Below are 23,095 nucleotides of genomic sequence, written 5' to 3' on the forward strand. Positions count from 1 at the left end.
TTTTCTTTCTTTTTTTTCCCTCCCCACCTCCCTTCTTCTATGGAGTAGATAATCTCTGGATGCTGTTTGGTAATGAAAATCCAATCACTGAGGTCATTATCTGATGAGGTTTTTGGAACAGGCAGGCTTTTTTCCCCCTCTTTATTTCTTTACTTAATGATAACCCTCAATGGGCTTGCCCCGCATGGGACGGCCAGAGCCGCACAATTTTGTTCACCATTAATTTCAGCCTTTGAAGCTCAGGGCTCAGAAGCAGTAGCAAAGCAAACCCCCCACCAAGCTGGTTCCAAAATAAGACAATCCAGCCTGCCTTAAACAGAATAGCAAATGGCCTCCCAGTCCAGGCCTGGAAGCTGACGTCAGGCCCGCTGCATTTGCCGGCATTCGTCTTCAACATGGAGCATTTAAAACTCTTTACAACTTAAGAGACTTTAATTAAATTGCTTTTGATTCTGGAGCAGGGCAGCATCCGCTTTATTTATTCTGTCAGGGAAACTGTTTAGTCTGCATGAATTTTATATGGCAAGGGCTTCCTCCTTCCTCTTCCTCCTCCCCAGCAACCCCCCAACCCTTCTGCTGAACACAATTTTTTAACAAAGGCTCCTGACTTTAGAGATATTCATCAATCAAGGTCTACGTACTAAGTTCCTAGGACCTTTCACAGTTCTGTGAATGGCTTTGAATTGGTGGGCTTTTCCCCCTCCCCAGGGAAGCAGGGTGAACAGTGTTCCTCCCCCTAAAAGGGGGCTCCTTTGAGTCTGTCTGCAGCATCTGAGAGGGCCAGCCGGGGATACAGAGGCCTTCGGACCAGCTTCCTACGAAGTGCTCACTATCCCGGTCTAGGAGGTTGTTCTCGAGGTGGACGTGATGGGGCTGTTAGGCCAAGGGTTATCTTGGGTTTACCTTGGAAGAAGGTTTACCTTCTTCCCACTCTTGAGGTTGAATTGGGACAAAGTCTCAGGCAAGGGCTGATAAAGAGATCAACCCCAAAGAAGCTGCCATTGAGCTTGAAAGAAAGCCACGCCCTTTTTCTGCATGACCTCTACTTTCAACATGAACATCAGGTGAAATATTTAGAAGCCAGCAAGTTTAGATCATCAGATCGACCTGGCTTGCTAGGTGGCCTCAGGAAGTCTAGAGGAGTGAGGTGTGGCTGGGCAACCGATTATACACTTCAGCTAAGACCAACTGTTTTGAGGGAAGCCACCAGAAAGGTTGGTAGAATACTTCCCCACAATTAGAGTTTCCAGACGAGAAGGAGATGACTTGTTGCCTTGCCTTTTCATCATTTCTTTGATGTGTTTCACACATACTCATTCTGTTATCAGAATAAAAGATTTTCTTGCCAGGACAGAGCCCTGAAGCTGATAGGAAAATTAGTACAGGCTTCCCACTCTTTTGCTGGGCTACTGCGCTCTGCCAAAATCCCACACCATCCTTGAGAAGTAAAGGCTGCGGCTTTATTTACACAATACTAAATGATTTATCTGAACACATGCAGGCCCTAGCCTGTTTCAATAAGTGCAATTTCTCGGGTGGATTTTGCCATTGTGTGTTTCCTCTCTAAACCATAATGGTTCTCTTCTGAGTTTGGGGAAGAAAAAAAAATCAAGTGCTGCGTCCAGATGATCTCAGCCCATGGGCACAGGTGGTTAGCATTTTTTATGAAGGGAACAGGTTTGCTTTTCAAGGATTCAAAGCTCCCAATTATATCCAAAAGATAGAAAGGACCCTGGAAGTGCCTGCGAAGTCTTAAGAAAAACACATTTCGCGTTATGACTAGGGGGAGAATGACCTCAGCTCAGGCAACTTGGAGCCTGATCATAAAGGAACTAATTTTGAACGCAGTCCCTGGTTCCCTTGGACAGGAAGAAACCAAAGAAAATCACAAAGCACGTTAGAGGTTTGAGTACCTTGTGGATTCAGGAAGGCTGTGCTCACATTTGTTAGTGAAAAACCCAAGCCGTCCTATCGTAACGCACTGCGACCCCTGATTCTTTGAAAGGAGGTTAGCGGACGTTTTCCCATCAAGTTTATTTCCAGTGATCAGCCTATAGGACTATACCATATCGACAATCACATCTGAAATTTCGCACTGATGGAGTCAGGTTCCTGCTCTTCCTGAAATATTCATGTTCTCTTTACATACTGGAATGGACGTGGAGAGAACCTTGACAGACCCTCTGCATGTATGAGGGCTCCTTTTGACAGTACAAATATTAAGATGGAAAGGATACACAGACGCCTACACAGGTCAGGGGAGAGGAGGCCACCAGGAAGTACCGAGCTGGGGCACTCTCTGCCACCAGATTCTGGGGAGGATGGGATTTTTGGAGGGCAAGGAAATCTTTCTCGCAGCCAGTAATCAAAGTTGTGAAAAGTGGATATTGGGCAGACTCAGCAAAAAATATTCTTGGGTTTAAAGAAAAAAAAAAAAAAAAAACGCATAGAAAAACGGGGAAAGTGCTAAGTCAATTTCCCGCGCAACTGCTTTTAAATACCCACCTTTACAATGAAAACACTCAGGCAGGTGGACTATATTCATTACATCTGGGGAGGAACAGGACTGGTTTGCAGGGCCAGTCAGTGGCTCTGGCCCTGCTGGTCTCTGCATTTTTTATCCTCAGACATCACAGAAGGGCTCATCGGTGATAAGAGGTGTGTGACAAACAGCACAGCCCATCAGAAGCCACCGTGACTGACTCATCTGTGCCCTCTCCCCATCCCGGATGCCTGCCACGCCCACAGGGCAAGCAAGAAGGTCACCCAGGCTGTTCTGGTCAGGAGATGAAATTACCAAAAGGCAAATAAACACTCGCCTTTCCCCTGTAAAGAACAAATCTGGGTGAAGACAAACCTAGAGAAGGAAACCAACCCACATGCAAACAGGAATACAAAATATTTTTACAGTCTTTGCACTTCCGCTGAACAGTGGCGAGAGAGAGGGGGAGGGTCATTCAGAGCCTGTCAGCGCAAGAAAATGATTCATGTGACCATTTTGTCTTAATTACTCAGAACGAGCCGTGGTCGCTGTTTATCAAGGAAGAGCAGATACATCAGTGTCCTCTGACAGAAAAAGTGATCGCCGTCAGGATGGTGATAACCAGGACGATGCCCAGGATGACGATCAGGATCCGGTTCTGGATGATTCTAGGAGAGAGCAATGGAGGAAAAACAATTCACACAGATAAACAGAGGACAAAGATCACATAAGACCAAGTCGGCTAATCAAAGGGAGGCTTCATGGGTGGGGGTTGGGAGCCCGGTATGAGGTGTGTAAGAGTGTGTGTGTGTGTGTGTGTGTGTGTGTGTGACTACGCAGCTCTGTGCTTCCAAACGATCCACCAGCAAATGAACGACTCTACCTCGACTGTCACGCAGCACTGGGAGAAATGCTTACGGCAAAGCTACAGTGATTCAGAGGGCTTTCTGGGTTCTGAGTCCCATGTAGTAATCTATCAGGGATCAAGGGCCCCATGCAAGCTTCTCTTTTTAATTTAACATGTGAGACAAGCCTCGATTTTTTTTCCTCAGTGTTTCCCGTGAAAGCAAAAGACTAAGGAAACATGTCACAGTAAGGTACTTACCTGTACAGAAATACCCGGGGAAAAGTAAAAGAGAGACTTAGGAAGAAAAGGACAAGATTAAGAAGCAAGTGTCAAGCTTGCAGCTCAGGCTACGAAACCGTCGTCTGTCACTGGGGCTCACGCTCTGTGACGCCAGGAGGAAACATTACATATGCTCCGTGGCAAAAAAAAAAAAAAAAAAGATGGAAATGCGGGTTCATACAAAACACGGCCCAGGTGCCGGGTGTACTTTGGTTGGGGGGTGGCCTCACCTCTCGGGACTCCGCCCCCTCAGCCCTGGCTCTGCCAAACGCAGATGGGGAACTGGGAGCTGGAAGAAGAACTAGAGTGAAGATGCATGCTCGGAGAATGCCTGCAGAGGGCTTCTGATGAAGTCGTTTCATAATCCAATACCTCATTCTGAGAAAAGAGGTCAAACATCACAATCCCTGGCTGAGGTTTTCCAAGGGAAGCTGGGTCAAACAGTCTCGCCCACACTCACTCCCACCAAACCAAGCAGGCAGAAATAGAGGTGGGCTGGTGGGCCCTCCAGGCGGCTGTCCATCCCATCAAGACCTCACAGCAAACCCCATCTGTCCATCCTCCAAATATCAAGAAGAAAAAGGTCTGCTGGGGAGTTCCCTGGTGCTCCAGTGGCTAAGACTCCATGCTCTCAATACAGGGGACCTGGGCTTTGATCCCTCGTCAGGGAGCTAGACCTCACATGCCCCAACTTAAGAGTTCTCATGTTGCAACTACAGGTCTCCCATGCCACAATTAAAATGGAAGATCCTGCATGTCACAACAAAGACACGGCATAGCCAGATAAATAAGTATTAAAAAGAAGAAGAAGAAGAAAAAAAAATTCGGCTGCCTGTCTAGACACAGAACTCTGGATGGGGACTCCCATTGGAGGAGATAGGTGGGACCACACAGACCCCAGTTTAACAGAGACCCCACCCTCCTAACCTCACATCTTTGAGAAGAAATCTTTACAAGGTGTTCACAGTCTTTTCTAGCTTCTGGATGAGCTTCTTTCTCAGAAGGATGATAGCATCCTTGTGGTTTCAGCTGGATTCTCCCTCGCCCACCCCCTTCCTCCCCAAGCCTAAATGGATGGACAGAGACAGTCACATCAGACAAACCCACTCCTTTGTGGCCCCCCTGAAGGACCAGCTCTCTCCTCCTGACAGGTTACAAAATGATCACATTTGCTGACACGTCTTCCGCAAAACTGCCTTAGTGCCTGTGTCCACTTTCCTTGAAGGAGATGAATGATTCGCCTGGTCCTCATTTATCACGTAAGGCTCAGCTAAGATCTGTCTCGTTTGCTTCTTCCCTTCTCCACTAGAAAGGCTGCACCCTGACATTAATTCTTCTGTGATGACAGCTAATTCAGACTTAACAGGCCATATTTACTCAGGAGCCAGGAAGATCCTCTGTCCCCAAAATAAAGAAATAAAAACGGGACTTCACGGCTTGTTAAAAGTGAAGCTAATTACGAACACTAATCAGTGCGATGTGGTGGCTTGATTTAAAACCTAAATGGATTTTGCCCCCCTTCTTTCGGGAAGGGACAGAAGTCTTCAGAACTGTCCCTACCCATCCCGTTTGCCCGAGTCACTGTCAAAATCTCTTATTTACCACAGTCACCCACAACAGACTTGCAAAGGAAATCAGCAAAATTGAAACTCAGCAGTGAAACAGATTAAAAGCATGAAAACTCTTTAAAATTCTGCCTTAAGTAATATACGGTAGTGTGTCTCTTGGTTGACAACCATTTTATTTGTGGGTTGAGGGCCCCAAGGCATCCATGATGCTAATTTATAAAGGATTAACTGCGAGTGTTACTTGTTTAATCTGAGGCATGGTTAGAAAAATTAAGACACAGGGATCCCTAAATCCTCAGCTCATTCCTGGTCTTCCTAATTGGGTTTCCCTCATCTCTAGGCAAGGAGGAGTGGGTTTCACTCATGATCTTTCCTAATGGGTCGTATCTTTAATTCACTCAGCGCACACACACCTGATCCCAAGAAGGGTGCCACGGGCTCACAGAGGTTCCGAAAGACATTGGTGCATCCTCGGTTCCTGGCACCGTCACCTCTGCAGCCCCAGCACAAGTCATGGCGACTGGCAAGTAGGTCCCCAGGAGATCCATCCAAAGGAGGGCAATGAAAGAACTGCAATTGTAATCATTCCATTCAAAGGAATGGAGAAGAAATCTGAGCAAATTTACTTCGCAGGAAAATCTCAGGGAGTCTACACAGAAAAACCTGAAGTTAAAAGCTGAGGTAAATCCCCCAAAGTGCTTCTCTGGTGGCTCAGTGGTAAAGAACCCCCCTGCCAATGCCAAGAGATGTAGGTTTGATCCCGGGTCGGGAAGACCCCCTGGAGAAGGAAATGGCAACCCTCTCCAGTATTCTTGCCTGGGAAATCCCATGGACAGAAGAGCCTGGCAGGCTACCGTCCATGGGGTCACAAAGAGTTGGACACGACTGAGCAACTAAGAGAATAAACAAAAAAGTCCCCAAAGATGGAACACTGTACTGCTGGGAGTACAGTGTTCTTCTCCCTGAAGTGGGGAGAAGGGATGGTCCTCATGGAACTGGGTGCCAGCAGTGGAAGAGGCCAGCAGGAGAGAAGGTTTGCTTTCAACCAAAGGCTGGCAAATATTTGGGATGAATGGTGCAGAGGGGCAAATAAATAAGTAAATAAAGAGAATTGGTGTTCACAGAGTTGGAAATGAGACTGACCCTGGCCCAGCCACCAACCCAGCTTTGGGCCTCAAAGGTGATGGATACAGCACCTCTAAGGACCAGAAAAGTGAGCCACTGGGGCCCTTGGGTGAATAAGACCGAGCCAGCCTGGACGGGGAAACATGGGCTGGCATCGGAGGGCCCCATCTGTGAGGAGGCCTGGAGTACAGTCCCGGCCAGGGGCTGCTGGCAGGTATGGCTGCAGGCGAAGCAGAAAGGAATGCAGAGTCCAGAGAGAGTCAGAACCACAAGCCAGGAAGTGGGGTTCCCAGCTTGAGAGGCAGAGAAGGAACTTTGGGGGAAGCCCAAACTAACTACTTTCTAACTTTGGACAGGGTTGGGGATGGGGGCGGTGGGGGCTTTATGTTCCACTAGGTCTGCAGCAAGCAGTCTTAATCTCCCTTTTGAAAATGCAAAGTGTGTTTACCCAGTAAATAATTTAAGAAAGAATATACACTTGAAAGAAGACATCCATTGAAACAGCCAGGCTAAATCGCCTCCAGGCAAAAACTTGTGCATTTGCATGCTGCATTCTATTAAGTGAGCACGCTGTGGCTTTAAAAGAATGCAGAGCCAAATTAAAAGGAATGTGGGCCTGAAACATCAAGGATTCTCCAAGTTTACATTATGAATCACAGTGCTGTTGATACAAGATGAATTAACCATTTACTTTGAGGCTGAACTCACAAAGTACTATTGAAAATACTGATTCCTGTGTGGAACCCAGGGAGCGGCTAATCTTTCCATTGCCAGTCTCCTCCCCCTCTGGAAACAAGCTCCAGCATGTGGCAGCTGGAATCACAGAAGACTGGTTGAAGGGAAGTAGGCAGGCAGGCACCTGGCACAGCTCTCCGCTCTCTCACTGGAGGAACCCAGGAATTCCACCGTCTCAGGCATCTCCACATTCACCACCATGCACGTCTCTGTTTCTGGGTACAGACACTCACCTGCCCCTTGATGTTAGATGTGACCATGTGACCTATCTTAGTCAGTGGAGTGTGAGCAAAAGAGTTGGGTGTCACTTCTGGGTGGAGGCATTTAACTTCCAGGGTTTGACTCTCCAGCTGGCTTTTCCCTCGTTGTTCTGTTCTAGGAGGGTGTACATTCTGGGAGGGGCTTCCCTACTGGCTCAGATGGTAAAGAATCTGCCTGCAGTGCAGGAGACCTGGGTTTGATCCCTGCTTTGGGAAGATTCCCTGGAAAACTGAATGGCTACGTACTCCAGTATTCTTGCCTGGAGAATTTCATGGACAGAGGTTACAGTCCATGTGGTTGCAAAGGGACAAACAGATTGAGCGACTGTGATGCTGGAGAAGATGCTTGAGAGTCCCTTGGACAGCAAGGAGATCAAACCAGTGGATCCTAAAAGAAATTAGTCCTGAATATTCATTGGAAGGACTGATGCTGAAGCTCTAATACAATGACCACCTGATATGAACAGCCAGACGACTCATTGGAAAAGACCCAGATGCTGGGAAAGATAGAAGGCAGGAGGAAAAGGGGACGACAGAGGACGAGATGGTTGGATGGCATCATTGACTCGATGGATATGAGTCTGAGCAAGCTCTGGGATATGGTGAAGGACAGGGAAGCCCAGCGTGCTGCAGTCCATGGGGTCGCACAGTCAGACATGACTGAGCGACTGAACAACAGCAGCATTCCAGGAGTGGAGGTTCAGGATGATGGAGACTTACTCCTTCTGCCTGGATCCCTAAGTCACCCCATGGAAGACCATTGCCCTGGGGGCTCAGCATGACCCATGGTGGACTAGTATGCAGCCAGTGAGATTTGAGGGGGTCACTGAAACTGCAGCATCAGTTATACTGGGTGATGCACTCCTGCCCCAGTTCTCCAAGACAGGGTGACTGGCCAAGCCAGATGAGGCTTTGGTTCAAAGCATCACAGATGCCAGGGTATGATGAAGGCTCATACGGGCTTCCCAGGTGGCACTAGTGGTAAACAACCTGCCTGCTGGTGTAGGAGATGTAAGAGATGCAGGTTCGATCCCTGGGTCAGGAGGACCCCTGGAAGAGGAAATGGCAACAACTCACCCCAGTATTCTTGCCTGGAAAATCCCGTGGACAGAGGAGGCTGGCAGGCTACAGTACATGGGGGTCACAAAGAGTCAGACACGAGTGACGTGACTTAGCATGATACAACTTTCTTTGAAGAACAGGTTTTTTGTCTCTTGGTTTTCAGAAGCTGAGAGCCCCTTTGCTCCCTTCTTGGTTATAAGACTTCACTGAAGACTCAGCTAGAACCAATGCCAGTGTGTGCTGATGAAAGTTTCAGCAAGCTCAGGTGGGCATTCTGCTTCCCATGAAGAGCAGATGCATGTTGGCTGCATTCATTTCTCCATTCCAAACATTTGACACTACCCCTAGCTCCAGGGGCAGAGCTGTGACCTACGATAAGAGGTCACCGTGTTCTACGCTCCTGACCACAGTTACTGCACCAGAGGCAGGCACGTGAATGAGGCCTGTGCAACTGAGTGGATGGCAGAAGGTCTGCTTAGAATGTGAAGTCACCTGCACCGCGTGGTGTGTGGATGTCAGGTCTGGATCTGCTGCAGCCCTTTTATTTCCATGAGTGAAGCCCGCCTCTAAGAAAGAAGCTGACCCATGGAGGATAGCAGAGTTGAAGGAAAGGCAGAGAAATGGAGCCCCAGTCCGGAAGACATGGTGAACCTCTCTATCAAACATCTTTCTTTTGGACTTTCAGTTACAAGAGAAAATAAAAATTCTATTCCTGAATTCAGTTTAAGCTGCATTTTCTGCTATTTGAAACCAAAAAGTAGTTTTAGGTTGATTCACCCTGATTCCAAAACCAAGTCCTTGACCTACAGGAGGCATATTTTTCTCACCTCTTCCAGGAGAATTTCCCAGCCACACCCCTTGTTCACGCTTGGATTTCCCTGGGCCCCTCCCTCACCACTAACCACACAGTTTTATGAATTTTCTGTTTCTGTGCATGTTTCCCCAGTAAAACAAAAAACAACAACAAAAAATTGACCCTTCAACTATCTGAATCTCCCTTGTCTTTTGTATTCCCAGTGGCCAAAACAGAGCTGGACACAGACATTCTCAAAAAAAAAAAAAAAAAAGCTTGCTGAATGTATGAATGAATGAAGCTCCCCTGCAGGTTGACGTGGTTGTCTTCCTGGTTTGTAAGGGCTGCTTGTAGACACGCACAGCTTTAGGAGTTAGTTCTTAACCACCGCCTCCCCCTCCCCCGCAACCATGAAGCAGGCCAGTCACATCTAAGCCTCTGTACAAGCCTGCATTCACTGGCTGGAGACGGCAAGACACGCCACAGGTTTGGGGTCTTGTCCAGCACACGCTTTCCTGCCTGGTCCACCAGCCCTGAATAATGACACCCCACCTTTGGGTTCTGACAGAACAGTAACAATTGGCGTGTGGCCACCAGCAGCTGGAAGAGGCAGAGAAGAGGTCTCCCCAAGAGCCTTTGGAGGGAGCATGGCCCACATTTCTGTTTCAAGCCACCCAGGTTTTTTTTTTTTTTTTTTTTGGTGCTGTGTTATAGCAGCCCTGGGACATGAATATTCAGAGTTCTCACATCCACACCAGGATGTGAACCTGACCCTCTGGTCTCAGCCTGCACAATGACCAATCGTTCTCCATTGCTCCACACCCTTGTCGTCCTCTAAGGTCAGGACAGCTCTGGTCTGGTTCGCTGGAAGCTCTGCATACAGCTGTGGGGCTCACAAGCTTCAGGAGCAGTTGGTTCTTTCATCTCAGAATGAGCTTTCCATTCACGAACAGTGTGGGCAGTGGCTCAAAGCCATGTGAGACGAGGGACCGGAGGGGGCTCCTCCCACAGAGACTCCTGCCTCTGGGATAAGACATTTAAAACAACAAAAAGGCCAGATGCTATCTCTGGGCCAACGTACTAAGCCATCACCTGCCATTCTGAGTCCGTATTTACTGACCTGCTTTCAGAAGTGGTCAGTTATACATGAGTCCTGAGGGAAGAAGACACAGGAGGGATAGTTTTTTTTTTTTAAATAATTATTTATTTAGGCTGTGATGGGTCTTAGTTGCAGCACGTGGGATCTAGTTCCCTGACCAGGGATCAAACCCATGCCCCCTGCACTGGGAGTTTGGAGTCTTAGTCACTGGATCACCAGGGAAGCCCCAGGACTGACAGGAACCCGTATGTGGCACACAGAGGCTGGGTCCTGAGTGAGGACGAGTGGCACTCTGTTTTCCAGTTTCTACTTAATTTAACAGGGATCCACAAACCTTTTCTGGAAAGGGTCAGATAATAACCATACTAGTTTGCTGGAGCTGCAGTAACAAAATGCCACAGACTGGGTGGCTGAAATGTACTGCCTCACTTCCCGGAGGCTGGGCGTCCTAGATCAAGGTGTTGGCAGGCTGAAGCCTCCTGCGAGCTGGGAGACTGAATCTGTCCCATGCCGCTCCCCCAGCTCCTGGTGGTTTGCTGGCAGTATCTGCAGTTCCTTGGCTTGGAGAAGCATCACTGAGATCTCTGCCTTCATCTTCCAATGGTGTTTTTTCCTGTGTGTACATCTGCATCCAAATTCCTCTTTCCTAAGGACACCAGTCGTATCAGACCAGGGGACTACCTTGCTCCCGGAATGTCTCATCTTAAGCAACTGCTTTTGCAAAGATCTTATTTCCAAACCGGGTCACATTCTGAGGTACTTCAATATATGGACTTGGGGGAAGGGCATGGGAGGAAGCGGTGAACACACAATACAACCCACGATGGTAAATGTTTTAGGCTTTGTGGACCATACTGCCTCTGTTGCAACTACTCGACTCTGCCTGTGAGGTGCAAAAGGAGACCTAGGCCATGTGTGGACCAGGGAGTATGCTTGTGTTCTAATAAAACTTTCATTAGATTTGGATTTGAATTTCATGTAATTTTCCCATATCGAAAAATATTCTCCTTTTGATTGGTTTCCAGCCATTTCAAAGTGCCGAAACCATTTTTATCCCACGGGCCATCCGAAAGCAGACAGGGGGCTAGGTTTTGCACGCTATCAGTGGTTTGCGCGCTCCTGGACTCAAAGCTAAAAGCTATCGAGGGCACGTTCTCCTCCGCTGGAGACTGTGGTCCTTGCACGCTGTGCAGATGGGGACAGCAGGTCTGGCCAAGTCCCTCAGCAGAAAAAAAGAAACCCGGAGTCCCTGCCCTGTGGGAGCCGACAGTGTCACAAAGAGCAATCAATTACAGAAGCCTCACAACAAAGGCCGTCATTAGGGGCTGGGGACAATTTGTTGTGCACTCACAATCCTGGGTTGGCCTGAAGCGACCTGGAGCAAGTCACTCCAGTTTCTTCCCCGAGCAAAAGGAGCCCGTTCACCACCCACCCCAGGGAGAAGAGGATTAGCTCATTATAGATTATACAGCACTTTGAAAAGGTAAAGCTTTTATATGAGTGCAGTTGGCAAGTCATTCTCTGAAAGGAAATGCACTTTCAGGAGAGGGGACAGGCAGGAGGAAAGTGGTCAGAAGCTGGAGGAGCTGCCTGTGGAGCCTCCAGGGGCTGCGTGGGGTGGAGGAGGTGGTGCTCCCCCAACCCCCAACCCAAGCCCACCAGACTTCTCGATCCCACAGGCTGGTACATCTGGGTCTCACGGTAACACTGTCCCTGGCAGGGCGAGCCTTCCCTCTGAGGTGGCCTCATGAACATCAAAGGCAAAGGGAGGGCATCCCATTGGCTGGCTTGAGGAGACCTTCCCAGCCCGGGAAGGCAGCCAGCAAGTACCTGTCAGAGCCCATTGATAAGTCCGCCAGGGTCTGATCAGTGGTGTGTAGTTACACCGCACTCTGCGGGGCCAAACACACATCACATTTCAGCCCAGGCATGCAGCCTGCTGCCATTCTTAAATATGGACTTAATGATGGCAGGGGGCCTGGAGAGCTTTGCTGGCTACCAGGCTTTCAGAGAGGATCAGGGCAGCTTGCTTCAATCAAAGGGCTTGGAAAACAGTTGAAGAAAATGAAAGAAGGTTGCTGTAGATAGGTAAGTTACATGTAATCTCTCCCAGGTTTGCAGACTCCCGGAGCTGGAGAGGTCTCCACACTCTAGTTTTAGAGTCATGGACCTGGAGGCCTTGAGAGGTGGAGGGACATGCCCAAGGTCAACCCTGTGCAGCACAGCCACGTCTTCAGACCCCCAGGCCTGTTCCTGGTTCACTGTGATCCTCATTCTCAGGAGAGTGGCTGGGGCACTCTGGCAACCGCACATCACAGCGACTCGAAATACATCTTCTGCCAACTGGGAACATTCAACAAAATCCAGGAACACAGCTCAGAACCTATCAGTCTCTTACTGAGCCCAGCCCAGTGCCATGCCTATATATTGGGTTGGCTAAAATGTTTGTTCAGGTTTTCAGTAACATCTTACGGAAAAACTTGGAGGAACTTTATGTACAACCCAGTGAAGAGGGGCATGGAAGGATGGATAACAGTGATTCCCAAACGCCAGGGCGAAGCCGAAGATGAAGAAAGAAAGACCTAGGAGCCTCCTTTTTTTTTTTTTAAAAAAAAAGGACAGATTAAGTGTTAGTCCCTTAGTTGTGTCCAACTCTTTGAGACCCCCCCAGACTGTAGCCCACCAGGCTCCTTTGTCCGTGCAATTCTCCAGACAAGAATACTAGAATGGGTTGCCATTTCCTTCTCCAGGGGATCTTTCTGACCCAGGGCTGGAACCCAGGTCTCCCGCATTGCAGGCAGATTCTTTACCATCTGAGCCACCAGGGAAGTCCTAAGACCAGATTACTTGATTTCAAGGACTGCCCTTTTCTCTGAGATTGTGTCCTTCCTACTGTTTCTGTGTGCAAATGTCCTTTACTTTATGGAGTGACGGTGATAGCAGATGGTACGTTTTTTCCCTCCAATGTCCTTGTTTGGACATTGGAAATGTGCTCTCTCCTTGGAAACTACTCTCTCTTACTTGGCAAAATCAAAAGTGGACAATCCTCCTTTTTAAAAAGTCCCAAATCCAAGAAATGCCAAAGTTCGTGAACCCCAGGGCTGGAAAATCCCACCCAGCTCTACCCTCTGGAGATTCCTCCTCACACTGTCACAGCGTGGTTGCCATGGTGATGCCAACAGCAACATGAGTGACAGCGACGAGAGCTGCAGCCATACCACACCCGCAAGCTCATTTGGGGTGTGGACTCCCAGCCAGGTGCTGTTCTGGCATTTTCTACACTTTGTTGAACCCTTACCACAGTCCCATGAGGTGGAGATTATATCATGCCTCTTTGCACAAAGGAGTTCCCTGAAGCCCCAGCCCACCTCTCCAGTCTTATCTTCCACCCCTGCTGGACACACACATAATAAAGTGGTTATTTATGTAACTGGTGTGTCTCACGTTCTCTGTCAGTCTCGCCTTGGTCGTCTGAAGGCCAGTCTTGGACATCTTCATCTTTACACTCTTCTCTACACACACAGAAATTGGGCACGCAAGTTAACTTTTGCTGCTAGCACAGAACATTAATTAACTGAAGTCAACTCTTTACTTAGTGCCTGGCGTAAACGCACTATGAACTACTAAGATAATATTCATTTCTATTCAGGAGCATAGTTCATCAGCTTCTTTTGGTCACTGGCAGACTGATTGTACCCTTTCAGCCTCTCTCTGCTAGGTAAATGCCTGAAGACCCAATCCCTCAACAGAATCAGGGAAAGAGGAAGGCTTCTTTCGCTCCCGTCTGCAGCTCCTGCTGGGTGTCCTGAGGGAGTTTCCTCACACTGCTGGGTCCTGCCCTATACTGTGAAGCAAGCTCACTGCCCTCCTGAACAAGCCACTCGCCAAGCCCTCCCTGGCCGAGAGTCCCCCACCTCCCTTACTCTCCAGAGAAGCCATGAGCTACGTTTGGGCAGAAGTTAATCAGTCGCCTTCATTTCTGGAGCCAACTGCCTGGATTCGAATCTGCCACACACCAGTAGGGCAAATTACTTCATTACTTCTCCAAGATTATGTCCTTGGCTCTTTTAGTGTGAAATATTCTTTATTTTGTGGAGTGATGGTGATAGTAGATGTCACTGTTTTCTTCCAGGGTCCCGACTTGGACATTGGAAATATACCCTCTCTTTGGAAAACTAGTCCCTCTTACTTGGCAAAATAAAAAGTGGAAAATCCTCTATCAGTCCTCTGTTTAAAAAAAAAAAAGATGAAAGTACCAATACAAGGAATCTGAAAGGTCCAAAGAACCAATGCTTCAGCCTCCTCATCAGAAAAATAGGGTTAATAATAGCAGTACCTTAGTCAATTAATTACATGAATAAATAAGTGAGTTAAGTCAACATCAAGTGCTTGGACCAGTGCTTGGCAATAGTAACCGCTTAGAACTGGACTATAATAGCTATTATTTTATTGGGGCTTTCCTGGTGGCTCAGATGGTAAAGAATCTGCCCACATTCCCAGGTTCCATCCCTGGATGGGGAAGATACTCTGGAGAAGGGTATGGCTACCCACTCCAGCATTCTTGCCTGGAGAATCCCATGGACAGAGGAGCCTGGTGAGCAAGTCCATTCACTCCTATTATCCATTGCTCACTCATCTCCCAGCAGTGAGTCCTGAAATTCCTCCTTGTTTGGCTGCTCCCTCCCCTCCAGTAGACATGCCCCATCAGGTGCCTTAGCCTGGAAGGCCTTCACATTCCTCTACTGATTCCTGGGGGCACATCCCATTGCTGGCCTTGATTAGGTTGCCTCGTGGGGTCCAGGCTCAGCCCATCTCCTGGAAGCACCACCTTCAGCAGCTACTCAGTTACCCAGGAAGTCGGAGGCTGCCCTCTCCAGCTGTCACAGTTTCCCTGGAGATGCCCCTTGACAGCCAAGATGCCTCTTCTGGATCAGGACTGGTTGAGGTCACATGGGTGGAGACACGGCTGCCTTGGCTTTTGTGATGGGCTTTCACAATATTTCCTGCAAGATCTGACATTAGATACGTGTCTTCTAAGAGTCACGGATTTACACCTTTTTTCTTTCCTGATGTGGGGGAATAAAACATTTTGGCAAGGGTTTATCAGCCATCTGCATCTCTGTCAACTCTTGAGGGATGTGGTTATGTTTTCTAGATCACAATATAAGAACTTCTCTCTTTCATCCAGATTTGATTCCGTGGCTGAGTGGATATGTCTTAACTCATATCCCCACAGTGCCAATCCCGGGGCCATGTGTCTGCAGATCCTTTTCTTATCCCTTCACTGCTTTGCTCTTTATCATAAAGAGACTGCCTCCACCACCACCCGAACCCCTGTGGGCCGGCTGCCCACTGAGTTCAGCCAATGGGAGGTATTGGCAGGACAGTGGGGTGGGAGGGAGCGAGAGGTCAGGGTATTTCTCCCTTTCTTTCTCTGCCTTCCCACCAGTTCCATCTCCACAGCGGCTCCTCACAGGCCCTCTCTGCTGCCAGCTCCCATCAGGTGACCTTTGCCCTGGGCTCTGGGCACACCCTCCTGACCCGGGGGAGGGATTTTCTGCTGACGGGAATCCTGGGCTGCTCTGTGGGAGACACCCAGCAGGGTGTGCACTGTCTGCTCAAACTTGTATCTCCTTCACCATCTTTCACTCTAAACTGATCTTTTTAAAAAGTTTTTAAAAAAATTAACTAATTTATTTTAATTGGAGGCTAATTACAATATTGTAGTGGTTTTTGCCGTACACTGACATGAATCAGCCACAGGTGTACATGTGTCCCCCATCCCAAACACCCCTCCTACTTCCCTCCCCATCCCTCTGGGTTCCCCACAGCAGCATTAATCATTACTGAGCAGGTGAGCCCCAGGTTAAGAAGACCTCCTCTGAAGGCTTATTTAAGATAAGCACAATGGCTGACTCACACTCCATTGGGAGGGAGGAGGCTGGGACAGGGTGACAATCAGATAGCAGGAGCCCCAGGTTTGCGCAGGTGAAGCCACGTCACCTGCTGGCGGCCACCTGCTGGCCTGGGAACACGTGCAATTCTCTTCTCTAACCAAGGAAGGAAGTCTGGCGGCGAGGAGCGGGTATCTCCAATCTGAGGGCTGCAGGCATCAGGAGAGGGGACCGGAGAACCGGGCATGCCTGCTCTCTTTCTAAATCGGGGCGCTGCTCCTAGTCGCTCTGGGGATGGAAAGTTGGCTCAGTACAGCTGGATCTTCTTTTTTGCCAAGAGAAGCCAGAAATTGTGCTCTTTCTGCAAAATCTCTCAAGTTTTAAATACTGGCAACTAAGAAAAAGTTTTCCAAAACACTGGGCAGCCAAACAAAGCACATGTGTCTATGGGTCAGAGCGGTCCTGATCTGTAGTCTGTGACCTCCGGCTAGTTATTAAGGGGTGAGTTAACAGGAAGGGGGTGGGTCACGGAGTGTCTCCTTGCCCTACATTGCTGGAGATTCTCACAGAGGCAGGAAGAGCCCAGCCCTCCTGACCCTGTGGAAGTCTGAAGTTCAGCCTTGGTGTGAGCATCAATAACCAGGGTGTACACTGAGTGCATCCAACTTAGCCCATAACTGATTGCTAACTGCAGGGTCGAGGGCTAGAGAGAGAGGTCAACAGAAGCCAGAAACCAGCTTGTGTGTGCCTTTTGGACCTCTCACGAGGCGATGAAAAGCACAGGCAGAGGTCAGGGCTGGACCACACATCTGCAGCCCCCTTGATGCTCACAGCCTGGAGAAGGCGCTGGAGAGCCTGGCTGGTGACTCAAGGAGGAGGGTGTACATCTGATGTGCAACATCTTATAAGCCAGTGCCCTTGACATGGGAAACCAAGTGGCCTCTTTTTGGAGGATGAGTGGCAGAGAGGTTTGCAGGACAGTCCCTACGCTCAATCTGTTGAGTCATCTTGTGAAAAATAATGTGATTCCATTTTCCCTTTCCTAAAATGGTAGTAAATATATGTGACCCAAGCATCCCTGAGGATGTTTGCTGACAGCCATGTCTGTGGACTTGGTAAAAATAAAGGAATTAAACTGCCAAGGAGTAGAGTGGCCTTTGCACTCTTTCTCAGGCTCATTATTTGGCTGTAATAAATAGAAAAACCAACCAGAAGTCAAGAGTGATCTTTAAAGAAACTGAGCCACGGAGAAGCCTGAATCTTAGAAGGAAGAAGCCATTCTTTCCTCTGTCATTCTTTGGAGGTACTGCCTTCAAGTTCCCTGGCCTTAATCTTTACACATGGATGGTGAAATCCAGCCCTCTAACTGGCTACTAGACAACAAGAGCACCCTAATTATCAATATAAGGTTGCACCGTAGGAGGTTCCTAACTGAACTGGGTACAGCTTCAAACTAGGGACTTCCCTGGTGGCGCAGACGGTAAAGCATCTGCCTACAATGTGGGAGACCCAGGTTCAATTCCTGGGTCGGGAAGATCTCTTGGAGAAGGAAATGGCAACCCACTCCAGTGCTGTTGCCTGGAAAATCCCATGGATGGAGGAGCCTGGTAGGCTGCAGTCCGTGGAGTTGCAGAGTCAGACACGACTGAGCAACTTCACTTTCACTTTTTTCCAAACTTCCCTGCTGAACACTTGTCAGAAGTCCAGCTGAGGGAAACAGTGTTGGTCGAGGGGCCTAATGAATGGGGTCCACCTCTCCTGGAGGCACAGAAGTCTCCCCTGGAGCAGTGGAGCCCCCGGGAGTCTCTACCACCTGCTAGGCTTAGGTTTGCGTATGCGCACTTGGCTGTGCTTCGCTCCACACCTCCTGCTTCTGCTGAGGGACAGTACAAGACAGCCTTGGGATGGAACTTGCATTTCCTGTAAGGATGCTCTTGAACATGTTTACTACTCTGTACGGCATGTGCACCTGCAAGGAGGTCCCATGGGAAGGTGTTCTTTCTGGGGCTGTGTTTTCATCTCATGGATGTTGACTCATCTAACTGAAAACATAGGACTTCCCTCGTGGGTCAGTGGTAAAGAATCTGCCTGCAGTGAAGGAGAGATGGTGCGATCCCTGGGTTGGGAAGATCCTCTGGAGGAGGAAATGGCAGCCCACTCCAGTATTCTTGCCTGGGAAATCCCATGGACAGAGAAGTCTGGCAGGCCACAGTCCATGGGGTCATAAAAGAGTCAGACACAACTTAGTGACTAAATAACAAGAGAAACCATCTTCCTCTTCAAGTGGCCTGCCAGATGCCTAGAGATAAATCTGTAGCCCGCTTCCCACAAACTCATGAGCTGCTCCACTGTTTGTGTACTAACCTCCCTCTGGATGTCATTTACTATACAGAAAATCTATTGTATTGTACACATTTTTGCAAATTGCTATAAATCCTTTTGGGACCCAGACAGGTTTATACGCAGGCACTAAAAAGAACTAAGAAAACAAAAAGAATTCACATTTTTGTGGGTTGGCTACTTTAATGATTCTGGCTTTATTTTCTCTCTTATCCCCCAAACAATTCTGTACTATTGTGATACTTGGAAGGCGAGTTTGTACGTTTACTGAAACAATACGATAATTTCATTTTTTCCCCCTTGAATCTCCTTTCATGGCTAGCATGGGGCAGTTTCCAGAACAAACCCAAACTTGAGACTTGGGGGCCCCTGGGATCCCCTGTAGCCAAATACAGTGGATCGCGGGTTCTCTTTGTTTCGGGGGATTTACTTCTATTTTCTTAATAACACGGACCTCTTTTGTGGAAGCAGAAGGCGTTCCCAGCAAATGTTGGCTGCAGATATGTGAGCCAAAATGTTGCCACGGTCACGGCCCTTCCTTGAACAATCTAAAGCATCTTTCTCTCTGTATATATTTGGTTTTTCAGAAGCTTTAAAGCCTAGAAAACAATCATAGCTGAGGCCATGTCTGAGATGGCACTAAAAGAACCTACTCAGAGACAGATAAAAATAATGAGAATCTTTCTGTCAGGAAAGATTTAGAAAATATCAGTGGCATTATTAAAATTTAATTTTTTACTCGGCTTTTTGGTTCTCCTTTCCAGTGATAATGAGCAGGACTGCACACCTCCGCCTCGCTAGTACTTGTTTTGTGCAATAAATTCAGCCTTCCAGTCTGAAGACATTTCAGACAACAGTTTTGACTGCTATAGGCTTATTTTTTACCCTGTGCTGTGCTTTGAGTCTTCCTATAAAAACCAGTTCATGAGATAATTTTCCACAAGGCCAGTGGAACTAATAAAAATCAATTTTGCCCAACTGGTTCAGAGAAATCTTGGGAATAGCCAAGGCAGAACCGCAAAAAAGGAAAAAAGAAAAAAAGAAGAGGAATCAATGTATTCACTAATGGTTGACTGATAGAGAACTATCAAATTAGCTGACAGGAGATGCTTGGCTGTAGGAATTTTCCTTTCGGCTTGAACAGAATACCTTTTAAGGGCTGGGAGAGGCTTTTCTTCCCAGTGGCTGAAGATATCTGGGTGTAGTAACTCTGAGTTGCCCATGCCCTGGATGATAATGAGGTTGAATTTGGGCCTGACAACGGTGGTGACCTCTGCTGAAGTTCAGTCCCTCTTTCTGTATCAGAGAAACTGGTTTTGTGAAGGGATGCCCTGGGTTTTACACCGGGTCCCCAACCCCTGGGTCAGGGACCAGTACTGGTCTGTGGCCTAAGAACCAGGTTGAACGGGAGGTGAGTGGCTGGTGAGCCAGTGAAGCTTCATCCGTATTTACAGCCGCTCCCCACTGCTTGCATTACCATCTGAGCTGCTTCTCCGGTCAGATCAACTGTGGCATTAGATCCTCAGAGGAGCTCAAACCCTACTGCACTTGAATCATCTCCAAACCATGCCCTCTGCCCCTGGTTTGTGGAAAAACTGTCTTCCACAAAACCTGGTGCCTGATGCCAAAAAGATTGGGGACCGATATTTTATACAATTTACTCCAAGGCCACAGAACCACTGGGTGAGGGACTCATCAATGCATTCAGAGACCTCATGTTCTGGAAACATCTTCATTGCACTCCTGCTATGACCACCCATCCCACTCCCCATTTTGGCTTCCTGCCAATGGAAGTAGGATTCCAAAGAGACACTTCTTTGTTTTCTCTCTCTTCTGGCTGCCTGAGCTGCACAGCATGTGGGAATCTTAGTTTCCTGACTAGGGATCGAACCCATGCCCCCTGCAGTAGAAGAACAGAGTCTTAACCACTGGACCACCAAGGAAGTCCCAGGGACCTCTTTTAAGATCTGGAAGCAAGAGCAAGACGTGGTAGCTACAGACCACGGTCCATAAAGCACACACCTTAACTACCTCTGATATTCCTTAGTGCGAGATACTAGTTGACATGTCTAAAAATGGCAGGCCTTTGCACAGAAAAAATAAAAAAAGGACCAAAAGGAAATGTAGCCAAGCGGTAACGGCGTTTGTATTTGGGTGGTGAGTACTTTTTGCTTTCTATTTTTATGTATTTCTGCATTTTCTTAAATGGTATATTATTACATAAGTATTAACAATTATTATTTAAAATAATGCTAAACTAAGAATTAAGTGATTTGGAAAAGGAAGCATAATACTTTATTCACAATGTTATAAGAAAGACAGAATATGGGAGAAAAAAAAAAACAATAGCAAGATTTATTTATCTTTTTCAGTCCCTTATACTATCCTAAGTCTTCCCAGGTGGCGTAGTGGTAAAGAATCTGCCTGCCAATGTAGGAGATGTGGGTTTGATCCCTGGGTGGGGAAGATCCCCTGGAGAAGGAAGTGGCAACCCTTTCCAGTATTCTTGCTTGGAAAATTCCATGGACAGGGGAGCCTGGTGGGCTACAGTCCGTGGGGTCACAAAGAGTCAGACAGGCCTGAGCAGTTGACCATGCACCGTCATGTACTTCACACTAATTCTTTTATTTAACCCTTATTAACAAATCTATGACAAAAATATCAATGTTAGCATTTTCCAGAGAAGAAAACTGAGGCTTGGGTGGGGGTGTAGAATTTGCCCAAGATCGCACAGCTAGTCAGTGTGATCCAGGCAAATGAGGTCCAGGGACTTTCCTGGTGATCCAGTGGCTAAGACTCTACCCTCCCAACGCACAGGACCTGGGTTCAGTCCCTGGTCAGGGAACTAGATCCCACATGCCACAACTAAAGATTTCACACGCCGCAATAAAGACCTGGCCCAGCCAAATAAAGTTTTAAGAATTAAAAAAATAAAATGAGTTCCAGTTTCAAAGACCACATGCAGTGCATTGTGGGAAGAATAAGGACTGGCATCATGGTGCATCTTACATTGTAGCTCATTTTGCATTTATGAATCAAATCAGGGATAACAACATCTGTTCTTTTTTCCACCTATGTTAAAGGTTTTTGTGATGTTCAGATTAGATCATGCATGTAAAAACAGAGAAAATACAAAGTTCTCCTCAAAAACACATAATGATATGATAATAGTTCCTATAACATTGGTGAGTTGAGAGTTGCTATAAACACGATAATTTTCAAAGAAAAAAATACTGAAATAGGATTAATACTAAAACAACACTGAATAAATTTGTTCTCAATCATTCAGAAGGTTTGAGAGGGTCTTGTTTTATCCTACTTGTCATTAAGATGACAAATTTTCTTGTCTATAATATATTAGGTAAAAAGCAAATTATACATACTGTGCATATTATGACCCTAATTCTGCAAAAGGGTAAATTTGAGCAAAAGTTTGCTTGTATAAACTTGAAGAAAAATTGGAAAGATATACATTGAAATGAAAGTAATTGTGCTTAGGTGTTGAGATCATGGTGATTAAAGAAAAAAAAAATCTATGACTCACCACATTTTCCAAAAATTTCTGTAATGAATATGCACTATGTTTAGAGTCAGAAGAATATGCACTATTTATCAGCTTCCATACACATACACAGGGCTTCTCTGATGGCTCAGCCGGTAAAGAATCTACCTGCAATGCAGGAGACACAGGAGACGCAGGTTTGATTCCTGGGTTGGGGAGATCCTCTGGAGGAGGAAAATGGTAATCCACACCAGTATTCTGGCCTGAAAAATCCCATGGACAGAGGAGCCTGGCAGGCTATAGTCCAAAGGGTCAGTAGGGGTCGGACATGAGCGACTAAGCACACACATATACAAAAATGCTACCTTCTTCCTTGGATAAGATTCCAAAATAAATTCTGGGCTTTGCAGTTGTTTGAATTCTGGTGAAAAAAAAGTTTATTTGAAATGCATGTCCAATCTTCAAACAAGGGATATAGCTACCCCACTTTCTTTACATAAGTCAGCCTCAGTCTGCGGAGGCCTTCTACCACGTACAACGTGACGGTAAAACATCAGAGGCCGAGATGCTGGAGACCACACGGGGCACTTGGAGGATGAAAACAGAAGCACACCTGAGACCGCCGTGATGCTGCCAGGACGACAGGTGCCTGGTCTGACTTCTAGAATGACCTGAGCATTTGCCCAGTGGCCTCAGAAGGGGGGCTGTGCTTCCTGCCAGAGCACACATTCAGTAGCTTAGCAGAAAAGTGCCACCTTGCTTGAAAAAACAGGGCCCAGTTCAGATTTCAAGCAGCGCCACCAAGGAAGCTATTTTTAAGTATCTAATTGCATTTGCAGCATCTGGCATTCTGCACACTCCATTTTTATGATTTCAGCACAATACATGTGCCACAGGACAAACAAACAAAAGGGAGATTAAGAGCGGGATACTGGAGTCATGTCAAATAGTCCCAGTATCGAAATATTATAATATGCCCTAGAGATTATTCCAGGGCCAAAGAAAACATTACCCAATGTATAGAACATCAGAACAGGGAAGACTTGGCAGCTGGGGAGAACAGGGGTTTATTTCATTTATTAGGCCAGTACACAGCCTCAGATGCTAAC

The 23,095-nt window shown here is 47.3% G+C and overlaps 1 protein-coding gene across 2 annotated transcripts in view; it reads right to left on the bottom strand.

Moving 5' to 3' along the window:
- Positions 1-7: 7 nt before the first annotated feature.
- VTI1A (vesicle transport through interaction with t-SNAREs 1A) overlaps positions 8-23,095 on the bottom strand; it is a 372,758-nt gene continuing 349,670 nt past the window's right edge. For both annotated transcript variants that reach the window (XM_010859321.1, XM_010859322.1), the window contains one exon: positions 8-3,150. In XM_010859321.1, coding sequence (XP_010857623.1) covers positions 3,057-3,150 — 94 coding nt within the window. In that variant the 3' untranslated portion in view covers positions 8-3,056. The remainder of the gene's footprint in view (positions 3,151-23,095) is intronic.

The sequence above is a fragment of the Bison bison genome, unplaced genomic scaffold (genome assembly GCF_000754665.1).
Source record: "Bison bison bison isolate TAMUID 2011002044 unplaced genomic scaffold, Bison_UMD1.0 scf7180017864456, whole genome shotgun sequence".
Lineage (NCBI taxonomy): Eukaryota > Metazoa > Chordata > Mammalia > Artiodactyla > Bovidae > Bison > Bison bison.